Source organism: Fukomys damarensis, unplaced genomic scaffold (genome assembly GCF_012274545.1).
Source record: "Fukomys damarensis isolate Sample0158 unplaced genomic scaffold, DMR_v1.0_HiC HiC_scaffold_18, whole genome shotgun sequence".
NCBI classification, from domain to species: Eukaryota; Metazoa; Chordata; class Mammalia; order Rodentia; family Bathyergidae; genus Fukomys; species Fukomys damarensis.
This window is the reverse complement of record NW_022900930.1, coordinates 43,126,555-43,140,647: the sequence shown is the minus strand read 5'-3', so window position 1 is coordinate 43,140,647 and position 14,093 is coordinate 43,126,555. Positions and strand designations below refer to the sequence as shown.

Sequence of the window (14,093 nt, the reverse complement as noted above, 5' to 3'; positions counted from 1 at the left end):
GGGAAAGTGGGAAGGGTGGGGGAAAGGTAATAAGGGAGAGGAAAAAAATATGAGAAACTGAAAAAATGGAAATAAAGTGTTTGTAAATGGGGAGGGGAGGAGGGGGTGAAGGGAGGGCAGGGACAAGGGGAAAAAATGAGAATCAAGACCTATTATGTAAAGGTACAGAATCCCAATGATGAATGTAATTGTATTGTATACCTAGATTGTACCAATAAACCTGTGATTAGCTTCAAGCTATATATTTAAAAAAAAAGAAAAGAAATGTAATCACTGAATCTTGAACATATATTTAGCAACATTCATACTTGATAGTTATGCTGTCTTTTTTTTTTTGAGACAAGGTCTCACTATATAGTCCAGGTTGGCCTCAAACTCATGGCAATCCTCCTGCTGTCCAGAGCATTGGGTCAGCATAGGACAGGTCTCTCTAACTAAGTACTTTTTGTTTGTTTGTTTGTATAGTTAAAAAAAAGTGAAGCCCAATTACAAAGGCACTGTTGAGCTGGAAGGCTGAGAGGCCTGAGTTGGGTCGGGCCTGGGGCCGCTGGGAGTGGAGGCCACCTAGGGGTGGGTGGGCTGGAGACACAGGTACACGTGTGAAAGCGATTGATCACCTTGCTCTCATTTCTACCTGACCTGGGTTGGCAAGGGAGAGTGCCCAAATGAGCAAGATAGTGCAGCAAAATTACTCCAGGAGTGAACAGAGTAAGTGTTATTCATGCTCAGGCACATGCCAAAGGCCTGGGGCAGGTTCCTCAGCTGGTGCCCGCTGACCCTGTGGGAGGAGGCAAAGCTGTGCATCCAAGCAAGCAGAACAAAAAAGAGTTCACCCATGGACTGAAATAGTGACCATACCCTCAACGCAGAGAGAGGGATGACATGGCTGTGAAAAAGAGCCTGCTGAAAAGCAAGCAGAGGGCCGGGGATGTAGCTCAGTGGCACAGCGCCTGCCTGGCAAGCACAAGGCCCTGAGTCGGATTCCCAGTAACAAAAAAAAAAAAAAGCAAGCAGAAAGCACAAGACACACTGCAAAGAGTGAATCGGCTCACAGAAGAGAGAGAATGGTTGGAAGCAAAAATTAAATAGCTGACAAAGGAATTAACTGTACTGAAAGATTTGTTTCTTGAGCACACACACAACCTTGCAGACAACATGCAGCCCGTTAGCACTGAAAATACAACAAATTCTTATTCCACAGGACAGTACTCCTCATCCTTTCTAGACTTCAGAGCTGTGGCTTGAATTAGTAAAAGGTATAACCACCTACCCCACTCAGATTTTCATGGCTGAATGTTGTCTTTTCCATTATTCAAAGATCCAGGGCCAGGGATATAGCTCAGGGGCACAGCACCTGCCCTGGCAAGCTTGAGAGTTCGATTCCCAGTACCAAAGAAAAAAAGAAAGAAGGAAAAAGATTCATTGGAGGTTATTTTTCTTTTTCTTTCTCTTTTCTTTTTTCTTTTTTTTTTAGACAGGGTCTCACTATGTAGTTGAGACTGCCCTAGAGCTCACTATGTACCCCAGGCTGGTCTGGAACTCACCGGCATCCTCCTGCCTCAGCCTCCGGAGTGCTGGGATTACAGGTGTCCACCACCATGCCCGGTTGGGCCATGACTTTTAAAGGCAAAAATTTATTGTGGAAAAAAAAATACGGTGAAGTAACATTTTGGTATTTAATCCTAACCAAAAAAAAAAAAAAATTGCTATGTAGTTCAGACTAGAACTCACTAGGTAGCCCAGGCTGTCCTTGAACTCTCAGTGATCCCCCTGCCTCAGCCTTCCTAGTGCTGGGTGGAATTACAGGCATGCAGCACCATGCCTGGCTCTAATCAAATAAATTATTAGAAAAATATATCAACTCAATGCCATCTCTCAGAACAAGAGTTTAAGAAAACTTGAAAGTGTAAGGTTTTTAACCTTTAATTCTTTTTGGTACTGGGGATTGATCTTGTGCTTGCCAGGCAAGGACTATACCACTGAGCTACATCCCCATCCCTTAAGCTTTATTTTGCTTAAATACATTCTGTTGTTTTTGTTTTTGTTTACAATTTTTACTTCCAGACTTTATGTACCATTGCTTCTGTTGATTCAGTGTATGTTTTTATGTCCCATAAGTTATTTTGGAAAGAAAATGCTGGTAAAACTCAGGATATCGACGTTCTAGTGGAGACGAAAAATGGCAGTCACTAATGTAGGACACCTCTACAGTCTGCATTACATCAGTGTCTTTAACTGTCTCTTAGCATGACTCTAGCTCAAGTTTGTTGGCTTCTGTGTATTGTTTTGTGTCTGGGATGATGACTGGACAGCACAGTCAGCCCCAGTTAAGGTTTCTTATTAGAATATGGTCATTTCTGGCCACACTACTTTTCCTACTAGGACTTGGGATAATGTAACCAGGCTGTAACTCAAGCTGCACCCTGGGCTTAAAGAAAGTGTGTTGACTGCTATTCTCCTGGGCAGGTGACATCATGGTGCCTTGCAACTCGGCAAAGATTTTTAGGGCTGGGGTCCTTGTAAAAGTGACATTGGAGCCAGGTGTTGTCCCATGAAATGCTTCCGTGGAGGGCTACTAATTCCCAGTACAATCAAGAAATGGTAGGGTTTTTTTTCTTTTCTATTCTAAGTTAGGGTGCAGCAACAGTTTACTTTGGTTGGAATACTGATCTGCTCAGAGGTTGACAGATGTTCAAATAACTAGAACTTAACAATAGAGTCCTATTGAATCTAATAGCTCATATAATTAACTTAATTAGAGATTTCATTAGGCTACTTGAATCTTTAAACACCTATAATAGGTGTTACATTTTAATTTCTTATTTTTAAAAAATTAGAAATGGATGTCCACATGAAATTTGTGGTTACCAATGATTAAAAAAAAAGGTGTAGAGAAATCATCACAAGTGTGTACTCAGGATTTCAAGTCAGAACATAAGTTTGGGAGTTTGAGAAAAACTGACTCAAGCTTTCTTATTACCTATGCAAATCAGAATTGAATGCAAGCAATCATGCACAGAATGAAAACGTTAACCACTGTCCTATTTTGCTCAAGTAATTAAGAATGAAAGTTTTTAGTTTAGTAGATTTAACAGTATAAAATTGAAAGAAATCAAGTGTCAAGAGTGAATAAATTTAGAGCTTTGGGAATTGTAAAGTGAAAGTTTATAACTTTTGCTGTGAGTCTGTAATTTATGAACCATTCAGATTCCACCTGCTTTGCATCAGGTCCAGTGGGTAGGGATTAGGCTGTAGCCTAAGTTGCTAGCTGCCTCGGGGATGGTGCCTTTTGACTGGCTGAGGCTGCAGATGGTCAGAGCAGAGAAGCTCTTCCTGTCTGGCCCCTTTCAGTTGTTGGGATGCCAGTTCAGATGCTTTGGACATTCTCACTAAGAATTAATAAAACTTCACTAAAATAGGCCCAGATTTTAAAAATTCAGGCCATAAGTGTAAAATTCTTAAAGTTATGTAAAAAGTACAAGTATCTACAACTTGATATTAAAAGAAAGGAAACTGTAGAAGCTTTTGATGATTCTTAATCCCCATTAGAGGAATGAAACTTTGTACATGAACAACACATTTAGCGCTTACTGCTTTTTGTTTTTCTGGTACCAGAGAACGAACTCAGGACCTTGCACTTGCAAGGCAGGGGGCAGAACCTCTGAGCTAAACCCCCGGGCCAGCCCTCAGTGCTTTTTTATGCATTAGAAATAGGAAAAATAACTTTTGTTTAACAAAAAGTAGGAAACAGAAAGTCAATTCTACAGCTAATTAGATCTGCCTCTCAGGTAAAAATACTAACTTGTTCTTTTTGTTCCTGGCTTTCAGTTTATGAGATTACTCTATTTTTTAAATATAACTTTATTTCTTTCAATAAATCCTAAAATATAAACTCTTGGAACAATAGCAACCATACACACACACACACAACGCAAATGCACTACTGTTGGGCATGTGGATAGGTACAAACATTTTCAAGGGCATAATCTATCAAAAGTCTCCAAAATGTCATAGAATTTGGCTTTACAAAGCTTTTATTTATTTATTTATTTTAGATAATTTCACTGTTTCCCAGGCTACTCTGGACTCCCAGGCTCAAGAGATCCTCCTTCCTCAGCTTCTTGAGTAGCTGGGATCAGGTACACACCAACATGTCCAGTTGGCAAAGCTTTTAGTGGGGAAGAGGGTTGGGTGCTCTGGGTATTGAGCTGTGAATTGACTTTGATTCTTCTCTCACACCTACATTGAATTCATTAGCAATCATGCTGGCTCATCTTTCAAAATAAACATCTTAAATAAAATAAATATTTTACTACTTCCCCACACCTCCATTTTTACCACCCTCACCCTTGCCACTCCATCTGTTGCACGGCTGACGGTATTAGCCCCAAATTGGTAGACTTGCTCTGCCCTTCCCTCAACACAGCAGCTCAATCAGCGATCTTCTGAAACCTAAGCCTGGGGAGTGCGACTCGGCCCCCTATTTAAGAAGCATCCTAGAACTTTGGGAGGCTGAGGCAGAAAGATTGAGAAGGTAAATTCATGCTCAGCCTGGGAAACGGAATGAAACTTTGTCTCAAAATAAAAAGTAAAGCAAAGGGCTGGGGATGTAGCTCAATGTGAAGGCCCTAGGTTCTATTCTCAGTACCACAAGTCAAATGAAGCCAAAGTCCTCATAGTGGCCCAAAACTGAAGGCCCTTGTCTCCTGCTACTCCCTCTCTCACCCTTTCTGCAAAAAGCAGTCTCTGGGTCCCTAGCCCAGAACAGCCCACCTTGCTCCTGCTGCTCCCACTGGTTCCCTCCTTAAAGGGCACCTGTCCTACATACTGCGAATGCTTTTCCACCACCCAGCTGCCCTCCACCTTCTTTTTTAAGTTTTATTTTTTAAAGAGTCAGGGTCTTGCTATGTTGCCCTGTTTGGTCCCAAATACCTGTGCACTGCATGTAAGAAACAAGCCTCTTTTTCCTTTAGAAGAAGCATTGAGGGCTCAATTCAATTGGATCATATGGTCTGAAAGAATGAAAAGATGGTCACTTAATCCTTCAGCTAATGCACAAATATCTGGCACGAGGTGCTCAGTAACGTGGAAGAACTGTGTCCTCTCACTTTCGGTCTCCTAAGTGCTGGGAATCCAGGCATGCGCCAGCATCCTGATTTCATGTATTGTTCTTTTTGTTGGTTTTTTTTTGGGGGGGTACCAGGGGTTGAACTCAGGACCTCACACTTGCAAGGCAGGTGACAGCAACACTGAGCTAAATCCCCAGCCCTTTCCATGTATTTTTGAAAGAGATGAACTCATGAAAAAAAACAGTAGACAACTTATATCATTATCTGTAACATACAAAAATTTGGTGTCTGAAGCATGTGGACTAAAATGTTGAAATTGTTTTATTTATAAATAGTGACTGAGCATTTAAAAGTGCCACCCAGGGCTGGGGATGTGGCTCAGTGGTAGAGTGTTTGCCTAGCATGCACAAAGTCCTGGTTCAAACCCTGCACCACAAAAAAAGAAAAAACAATTCCATTCAGATGTACTTTATGATTTTACAGTACTTTTAAAATTATGTCAGCCGCTGTTATGGATCATCTAAGGGCCACTCCAGTTCTCCTACTAACAAGACCCCATCTCACAGGCCAGTGAGTGCAGGGCCAGGGGTAACCTGTCAGTGTCCCCACTCTGCCAGTGCTGGCCTCATACCTGCTGTGCTACCCAGGTCTACAGAGACTCTGGCAGGTCAGCTGGGCTTCTGAAGGCTGTTTCTCCTTAAGAATAGTGAGGGGTGCCGGGCATGGTATGCACGCCTGTAATCCCAGCACTCGGGAGGCTGAGGCAGGAGGATCGCTGTGAGTTCGAGACCAACCTGGGCTACACAGTGACTTCCAGGGCAGTCTGAACTACATAGTGAGACCCTGTCTCAAAAAACCAAAAAAAAAAAAAAAAGAATAGTGAGGAGAAAGCTCCGTTATGGCTGCCCATCCTTACTGCTACAGGTTTTGCAGGAGTTTGATGTTGTCACCCAAGGGTTCATATGCTGGGGACTTGGCTCCCAGTGGGGTGGCACTAAAAGTTGGTGGAACCTCTACAAGGCAGGGCCTAATGAGAGGTGGTTAGATTCTTAGGGTCATCACCCTCAAAATGGATTAATGTTGCTCTCGTGTAGTTCTCCTAAGAGCCAGCCTGGCCTCTACCCTTCTCTGGCTTCTCATACGCCATGTGATCTCTCCTCACGCCATCACCATTTTGTGATATAACCAGAAGGCCCTCACTAGAGCTAGCAGATGCTGGCATCGTGCCCTTGGGCATCCCAAACTGCAAGCAAAAGAAAATGGATTAATACAGCTTTGTACACTGTCACCTGCAGAAATGCTGCTGACAGCTACGGCAGCCATTTTACAAGACAGAGGCAAACAGATACAAGAGAATCCTGACATTCTGCCTGCCACTTGATTCTGGAACCCTCTATCGGCAGACTTTGCTACAGGGGAAACATCTTTGTAGCTTAAGTCACTGTTGTTCTACTTTTCTGTTTGTGATCATATTCTGTTACAAGGACAAATACAACAACTGATAAACACTTCACGTTCATTCTACAAGTAACATTACTTTTGTAAAAGCTACTATTGTATTATTCTTATGGAAAATAAATCTGGGCCTAGGGAGGATGTTTTCTTCTCAAAGTTACTGATGGGAGTTGGAACCAAACCCGTCTGACTCTAAAGCCCACACTGTTACTCATGTAAAGAAATGAACAAGTCTGTCGTTCTGTTTCTAACAAAATGTATATACACAGATGCAGGTAGTAATACATTTGCATCTATTTGCACCCACATATGAATTTGACTTTGAGCTTTTCTCCTCCATTATTTGCACATATTTGTTGGTAAAATGTATGCTTGTGACTCAGCCAAAAAAAGCAGATTTGCCTCATCTTTTTTCCACTTTTATTGATGAGACATAATTTGTGAGCGAGGCAGTAAGGACTTTATTTGCTATGAGTACGAGGCTTGCTCCCCAAGACATCTGAGATGGTGACATGAACAGAAGGCCTCAGGCTTTCCCAAAGACTCAAAGAACTAAAGATTGGGAAATACCCAACATCTAACACAAGGCTATTGGGCTAACCCCAAAAGAGCAGAAGGATATTTCTGAAAAACAAAGAACGGGACAGAGAAAATTACAATGGAGACCCACAGGCAGCATACTGGCTACTTGACAGAACAAAGGGCTGAAGCCCAGAGCTGTATCACACAAGATTTCCATGGCTCTTACTCCCAAGTCCTCTCTAATGAGAAAACACCAGGACACCACCCAATACAGCTAACACAAGATTTTTTTGCTCCAAAAACAATGTGGTGGGGCTCTGCAGAAAAAACCCTGGCCAAGGTGGCCAGACGGCAGGTTGAAGGAGCACAAAGGAAAGTGAGACTAAAGGTAGCCATATCTGGAAGCTCTGGGCCCACCTCGCAGTCAGAGAGGCACTGATCACAGGATCTGGGCTTCATCTCTGTTGCACAGCATCATATGAAGATGCAGTAGCAGGAGCGGCACTATTAGTGTGGGAACCACCACCCAACACTGCTGGTGAGGCTTTGCTCTAACCCCCATGTCTTGGCATCAACAAGAGGACAGGAAGCTGCTCCTCCAGTGACTAGAGTGGGATGAGCTGGTCAGGAAAGTGAGATCACAGCCTTGTAATCTCCATAGTGAGCCTGGCACCAGGGACTGGGATCCATGCTGAGTGGTGGACCTGGTGATGCTAGGATAGAGGACAAGAAGGGCTTTCAAACACAAAGCTTTCGCTTACTTATGCATGATGCAGTACTGGGGATTGAATCCAGGGAGTAGTGAGCTACACCTTTGGCCCTTTTTTAAAATTCTGAGACAAGGTCTAAGTTGCCTGAGCTGAACTCAAATTAGGAGTCCTTCTGCTTCAGCCTCCTGAGTAGCTGGGATGACAGGTGTATACTATCACATCCAGCAAAGCTTTCAAAATAAGAGGTCACCTGGCAAGTGTCAATCTCTCAATTTAGTCTTATTTTACCTTAGCAGGGCATGGTGGAGCACGACTGCCTATAATCCCGGTACTTGGGAGGCTGAGCAAGGGGATCACTATTAATTCAACACCAGCCTAAATAACATATCAAGATCCTCTCTTAAACAAAAATATCTACTTTACCAAAGGTTTGTTCTTTTATCACTGACTGAAAGGTAGTGATAATGTCTGAAGAGTGGCCACAGGTTTTCTCCACGAAGTATTTTAATGGAAGCCAGAAATGTACTGGCTACTTGTTGCCAGGTGGGGATGCAGAGTACTGGCCACATCACTCAAAGGCTTTTGCAGGTGAGGAGAGGGGTCTCTGACTTCTTCCAGTGGAATCTATGGCCAGTACATCCCACGGGAAGCATGTGACTCAGAGTAACAGGGAGACAAAAAGGCATAGAACAGTGGACCTGACCATTTGGAGCACTAGGCGCAGGGTGCGGACAAGACAGTAATGACCAAAGTGGGAGTGTGAGCAGCTAGTCTTCTTGCTGCTCAGTAGTGGGGATTAAATTCAGGACTTTCACATGGAGCTATATCCACAGCCCTTCTTTTTTTGAGATGGTTATATAAGTTACTAAGCTGCCCAGGCTGGTCTTTAAACTCAGGACCTTGCACTTGCAAGGCAGGCACTGGAACCACTGAGCTAAATCCCCGGCTCAAGGCTGGTCTTGAACTAGCGATCCTTCTGCCTCAGGCTCCCATAGTGCTGAGATTACAGGCATCTGCGACCATGCATGGCTTCTAGACATTTGAGTCTTAAAAGGTGTTTTTTTTTTAGACAAAGTCTATTATATAGCTCAGGCTGGCTTCGAATTCAGTGATCCTCCTGCTTCTGCCTCCCAAACTCTGGGATTACAGGCTTGCACCACCACACCCAGCAAGCATCCATTTTGTTTGAAATAGACTCAGGCAAAGCAAAGAGAAAACTGTTTATTGAGAGCCTACTGGAATATATCTGGCCTATGCAAAGAGTTCCATCCACAATATTCCACTTGATCCTCACACCAACTCTGTGAGGTAGGTGTTATCCCCATTGCTGTCAGATGAGGAATAAGATGTTCAGAAAAATTAGGGAGTTTGTCCAAGGGCTGAGAACAAGGAACCAATGAGCTGGGGCTGAGTGCTTTTGTCTTAGATTCCACCCTTCTCTCTCTCCTGCCTGCCTCTGCAGAGGAAAGAGAGAACACAAGCCAAGTCGTTCCCACCTCTGCAGCCTGAGGGCCCCCCAAGACAAGGAGCCTGTGGAAGCTGCCTTGGGAAGATGCACTCAACTGAGGAGATTAAGACATACATACAAAAATAAATAGCAGGGGCAGGTCCCCAGCAGCAAGAACACGCCATCTGTATCCCTGCTATGGGAAGGTCACTGTGCAGTTCACAGCTGCCGAGGGAGGGAGCTGCGTGGGCGCCAGTGGGGGCAAACTGAGACGATGGCTGCCGAAGGCTGGAGTGGGTGGTCTCCACAGGCCCCTTCTGGGTCACATGGATGTGAGAACAAAATGTCTGGAGCAGGCGGCAGCCGTGGGCACAGTCGCCATCCTCCTCCATCTGCTCATTTTACCGGTGTTTGTGATCCAAGAGGGATTCAAAATCGGGGGAACAGACAAGTTTGTGCTTCACGTGTCCCAGGACTGTCATGTCCCCTGTCCTACTGTCTCCAAGGCCCACAGACACCAGCTCCTGCCGATGGACAAGAGACAGCAATGACAACCACACCGTGCCCAGCCTCAGTCCCATGCCTCTGATGAGATGTGCCCAAGAACTGCCCCACCTTCCTTAGCATCGGCCCCTTCCCAGCCCTGCCCACCGCCTCGCTCCAGCCCCCAGCTCACACCTGTAGGAAGGAACAAGTGGTTCCCATGGTCACATCCAGAGTCACCTTTCCCAGGAGGAGCTGTACCTTCCCTGACTTGCGGATGAGCAGCTTGCCAACTTGGCCCTCGGTCAGGTCAGCCAAGGTGCAACAGTTCTCTGCCAGCCTGGCTTCCTGGGGGGAAAGAAGCAGGGGATGGAAACTGTGTGAGTTCATTCTTTTTTTAAGAATGAAGCCCACTCTACCTTCCAGAGAGAGTCATGGACAGCAGAAGTCAGAATGAGCTTCCCAAAGAGTGACGGTACAAGGGTTTCACAAAGCAAACACACACACACAAACAACTGGCTGGAAGTGCAAGGCCCAAGACTCACTCTAGTGCTAAGAACAAAAGCCCACAGTCTCATCTCAGCTTGGGCACACTCCCCCACGTCCCTCTACGGGTCAGCCTCTGCTCCTGGTGCCCTGCCCTGAGTTTTCCTGGAACTTGCTCCTGGACATACCCGGTCTTTCTCCTGCTTTATGAGCACCATCTGTCCATCCTCGCCCTGCACCTCTGTCTTGACAGGCTTGATGTCCTGAGTGGGCGGCTGGCCAGGAAGGGTGTCCGGCAGCTGGAGGAAGAGCAGCTCCTCATCCTTCGTGAGGCTCAGCTCCCGGAGCAGCTCTGCCACAGACACGTCCTTTGGGAGGCCTGGGGTCTTCCTAGCTGCCCTGGGAGGAGCCTTCATCTTGGCCTCCTCCTCCTCATCTCGAGGCTCCTCTTTCACTGCTCGGGTGAAACAAAGGAAAGACATCAACTCACCATCCTCTATGCCAACTCTTTGTTCCCTGCCCTTCATCCCAATTTATCTCTGTTATTCAGCCAGGAAGCTGGACAGGGGCAAGAGATAGCATATTCCAATGGTATGTGATTCCTCTAAAATGAGACATCAAGCTGGGTGTGGCGGCACATGCCTGTAATCCTAACATCCTAGGAGGCTGAGGCAGGAGGAGCCCAAGCTCAAAATGAGCTTGGGCAACTTAGTGACTCTGCAAGACCCTGTACCATATTAAAAAGGCCTGGAGATATAGCTCAGTGCAAAGGCCTTGGATTCAATCCTCAGTATTTGGGGGATGAAAATAAAGATAGGACACCTGACCAGGCATGGTGGCGCATGCCTGTAATCCCAGCACTTGGAAGCTGAGGCAGGAGGACTGCCATGAGTTCCAAGGCCAGCCTAGGCTACATAGTGAGACATTGTCTACCATATTAAAAAGGCCTGGAGATATAGCTCAGTGCAAAGGCCTTGGATTCAATCCTCAGTATTTGGGGGATGAAAATAAAGATAGGACACCTGACCAGGCATGGTGGCGCATGCCTGTAATCCCAGCACTTGGAAGCTGAGGCAGGAGGACTGCCATGAGTTCCAAGGCCAGCCTAGGCTACATAGTGAGACATTGTCTCTCAAGGAATTAGGATGGGGGGTGCAAGTCTTTATGCAGCTCCTGTATTTTAGAGCTGGAATGGGAGGGAATCTGCTTGTGAGCAGCAATCTCAGAAGTTCACACTGACCGTTTCCCGAAGCAGCCACGGAAAGGGGTAGGCATTAACGAACACAAAATACCTTTCACAGCAGGTATGTTTATCTCCATGTCTTCCTCCTTGGAACCAGCCAGCCAAGGCTTAACATCCGGCTCTTCACTCTCTTCCTTAAAAAGCCACCCCGAGTGAGCCAGTGGTAGCTGTACAGGCATGTTTCGCGTGTCATTCCTGAGTCCAGGGTCATCAATGAACTGCCAGACAACAGTCATGGTCACACAGCCTGCCAGCACAAGTGCCTGGACCAGCCCACCTCGGTCCTCTTCCAGTCGTAAGGGCCAGCTGCTCACCAGGAATCTAGGGCACCCAACCCAGTTCTCCAGAAGCCCTCTCTTCTGTACCTACAAGTAAGCCCCCCACCTCCTGGCACCTACATCATCCTTCTCCAGCATACGCAGGATCTGCTTGGTTTCTTCATCTGTCTCCCTCTTCTCCTTTTTGATGTTGATGATATGAGAGGGTCCAATGTCTGACACATCCACTGTCGTATCCCAGTTCCCTGTGAGAAATCACCATTTACTAAGGAGAAATAAGGAAGAGAGTAACAGCAAGGGCAACAAAACTGGGAGCAGGGGAACTTCGTCCCTCTTGTCCTCTCAAGCTGTCTGAACTGCAATCCACCAGGGATCCCTTGCTTGTACCTTTTTTCTTCATCATCTCCGCAGGGCCTTGCTCAAAGATAGAGTGGGACTGGATCACTTCCAGGCGGCCCCGGCCTCGTCCATGCCCCTCCCGCTGGCGGTCTCTATCCCGCTCTCGCTTCTCCTTCTTCACGTTTACCTCTTCCTTAGGCCTGGAAAAGAAAACAGATGAGGGGCAGCCACTTTGTCCCTGTGCCTCAGAAAACTAGCCCAATTCTCTCACCCCACTTCGTTTTACCAAGCAGGATTCAGAAGCCAATGAGTACACCATGACAAGCGAAATCAATCCTAGGTCTGCCACTTTTCCCATTTCCTTGATGCGGCAAGTACCCTTTAGTTTGCTTTACCTTTACCTGCGTGTCCAAAACTACAGATTTTTCTTTTCATTGCCTCAAAGCAGGAAGGCTGGAACGTTCACATTCAGGAATGTAAGGGAAAACATGAGCCATCTTTATTTAAAATAATGGCTTTCAACCCATTGCACTGTGAAAACATAGGTAAATGAGTTTCTAAAGATGGACTGCTGCGCTCTGATCTTAAGCATCTTCCAAAGGCCCGTGTGTCACAGGCTTAAATTTCCAGCTTGGCACTACTAGGAGGTGGTAGAAACCTTGAGGCAGGGCCTTGGAGAAGGTCTTCCAGGCATGGGGTATGCCCTTGAAGGGGACAGTGGAGCCCTCTTCTTCTGTACCTAGTCCATGACATAGATGAGCAGCTTCACTCTACCACATACTCTCTGCCATGATGTGCTACTCTGCTGTAGTCCCAAAAGCCAATCATTTATGGACCAAATGTTCCAAAACTGTGAGCCCAAACAAATCTTTTCTAGTTAATAAACTGATTATCTCATGTATTTGTTACAACAGCAGAATGCTATCTAGTGGATGGATCCTCAAGCATTACTGTTTGTTTTGTTTTGTTTTGGTACCACGGATTGAACACAGGACCTTGCACTTGTGAGGCAGGAGGCAGAACCACGGCGCTAAATCCCCAGTCCCAGCATTAGTGTTTTTTAAAGCTTGCACATCACAATTATCTGGGAGTCAGGGCTGAAAATCAGGAGAGAAAAGAACAAGAGCACAAATTCGAATTTCTGAGCCACACAAGTAGTTACTTCCTCAAAGTCCCAAAGTCAGTAAATAAGGGGCAACTATCAGCAGACCTAGCTACTTACTCTTCCTTGATCTTCCGACTGATGATATTTGGGGTGAAGGTTTTCTGAAAGTAAAATATAGGAGTCATTGATTAGGTATTTCTGATCCTAAAGTACACAGGAAAACAAAAACTCCCAACAGACATCACCATAGCTCTCTTCTGCACATTCCAGACTGCTGTCAGTTTTACAGACACAGGTTATGTGCCTGAGAAGGACTATCATGACACAGAGGCAGCGGAGTTTTACAGAGACAGGGTACCCCAAACCATTTTAACTAGCAGCCTCAGCTCTGCTCTCTGACAGGAGAGACTCCCAGATCCCAAAGCAAAGGAGCTGTTCTAATCTCACCTTCTCTTCAAAATGCTACAGGAGACAAACCAGTCAGTATCTCAGGGAAACAGTTCTAGCAGGTAGGTTTAACTAGGGAAGATAGGTAAGATTGGGCAGTACTAAGGGATAACACAGACTGTCACCTGAATCTTTTGAGGCCAAGGGAAGTCTTTAAAAAGCTGGCCACTCTACATCTTTCATTCTACCTTCCCCCTTACGTGTACATTTATGGGAGAGGGCACAGACCCTCTAATGTCATTCATGCCTAGGATTCATTCCACACTCTTAGAAGTCTGCACACTCTTAACCATGAATTCTAAACCCTCAAATTCACAAGTGAAGTTAAAACCAGCCTTTTCCATGGAGCTTCAAAACGTATCTAAAACATTCAATAAAAGCAAATAAGGTGTGCATGGTGGCCTACACCTGTAATCTGAGAACTTGGGAGCTGCGGTAGGAGGATCTCTGCCAGTTCAAGGCCAGCCTGAACTACAAAAAGAGACCCTGCCTCAAGCCACCCCCACCAA

General features: G+C 45.6%; 1 protein-coding gene and 1 pseudogene across 4 annotated transcripts in view; one reads left to right on the top strand and one right to left on the bottom strand.

Annotated features, from left to right (window-relative positions):
* The first annotated feature begins 609 nt into the window (after window positions 1-609).
* LOC104862989 lies at window positions 610-1,245 on the top strand (annotated as a pseudogene).
* A 7,716-nt stretch (window positions 1,246-8,961) lies between these two features.
* Polr3d (RNA polymerase III subunit D) overlaps window positions 8,962-14,093 on the bottom strand; it is a 5,928-nt gene continuing 796 nt past the window's right edge. For 2 of the 4 annotated variants that reach the window (XM_019207617.2, XM_019207616.1), the window contains 7 exons: window positions 13,255-13,298; window positions 12,081-12,232; window positions 11,814-11,938; window positions 11,465-11,633; window positions 10,361-10,629; window positions 9,882-10,034; window positions 8,962-9,727 (listed from right to left, as the gene is read on the bottom strand). In XM_019207617.2, coding sequence (XP_019063162.1) covers window positions 9,605-9,727; window positions 9,882-10,034; window positions 10,361-10,629; window positions 11,465-11,633; window positions 11,814-11,938; window positions 12,081-12,232; window positions 13,255-13,298 — 1,035 coding nt within the window. In that variant the 3' untranslated portion in view covers window positions 8,962-9,604. The remainder of the gene's footprint in view (window positions 9,728-9,881; window positions 10,035-10,360; window positions 10,630-11,464; window positions 11,634-11,813; window positions 11,939-12,080; window positions 12,233-13,254; window positions 13,299-14,093) is intronic. The other 2 variants (XM_010624277.2, XM_010624271.2) reach the window with 2 other exon arrangements.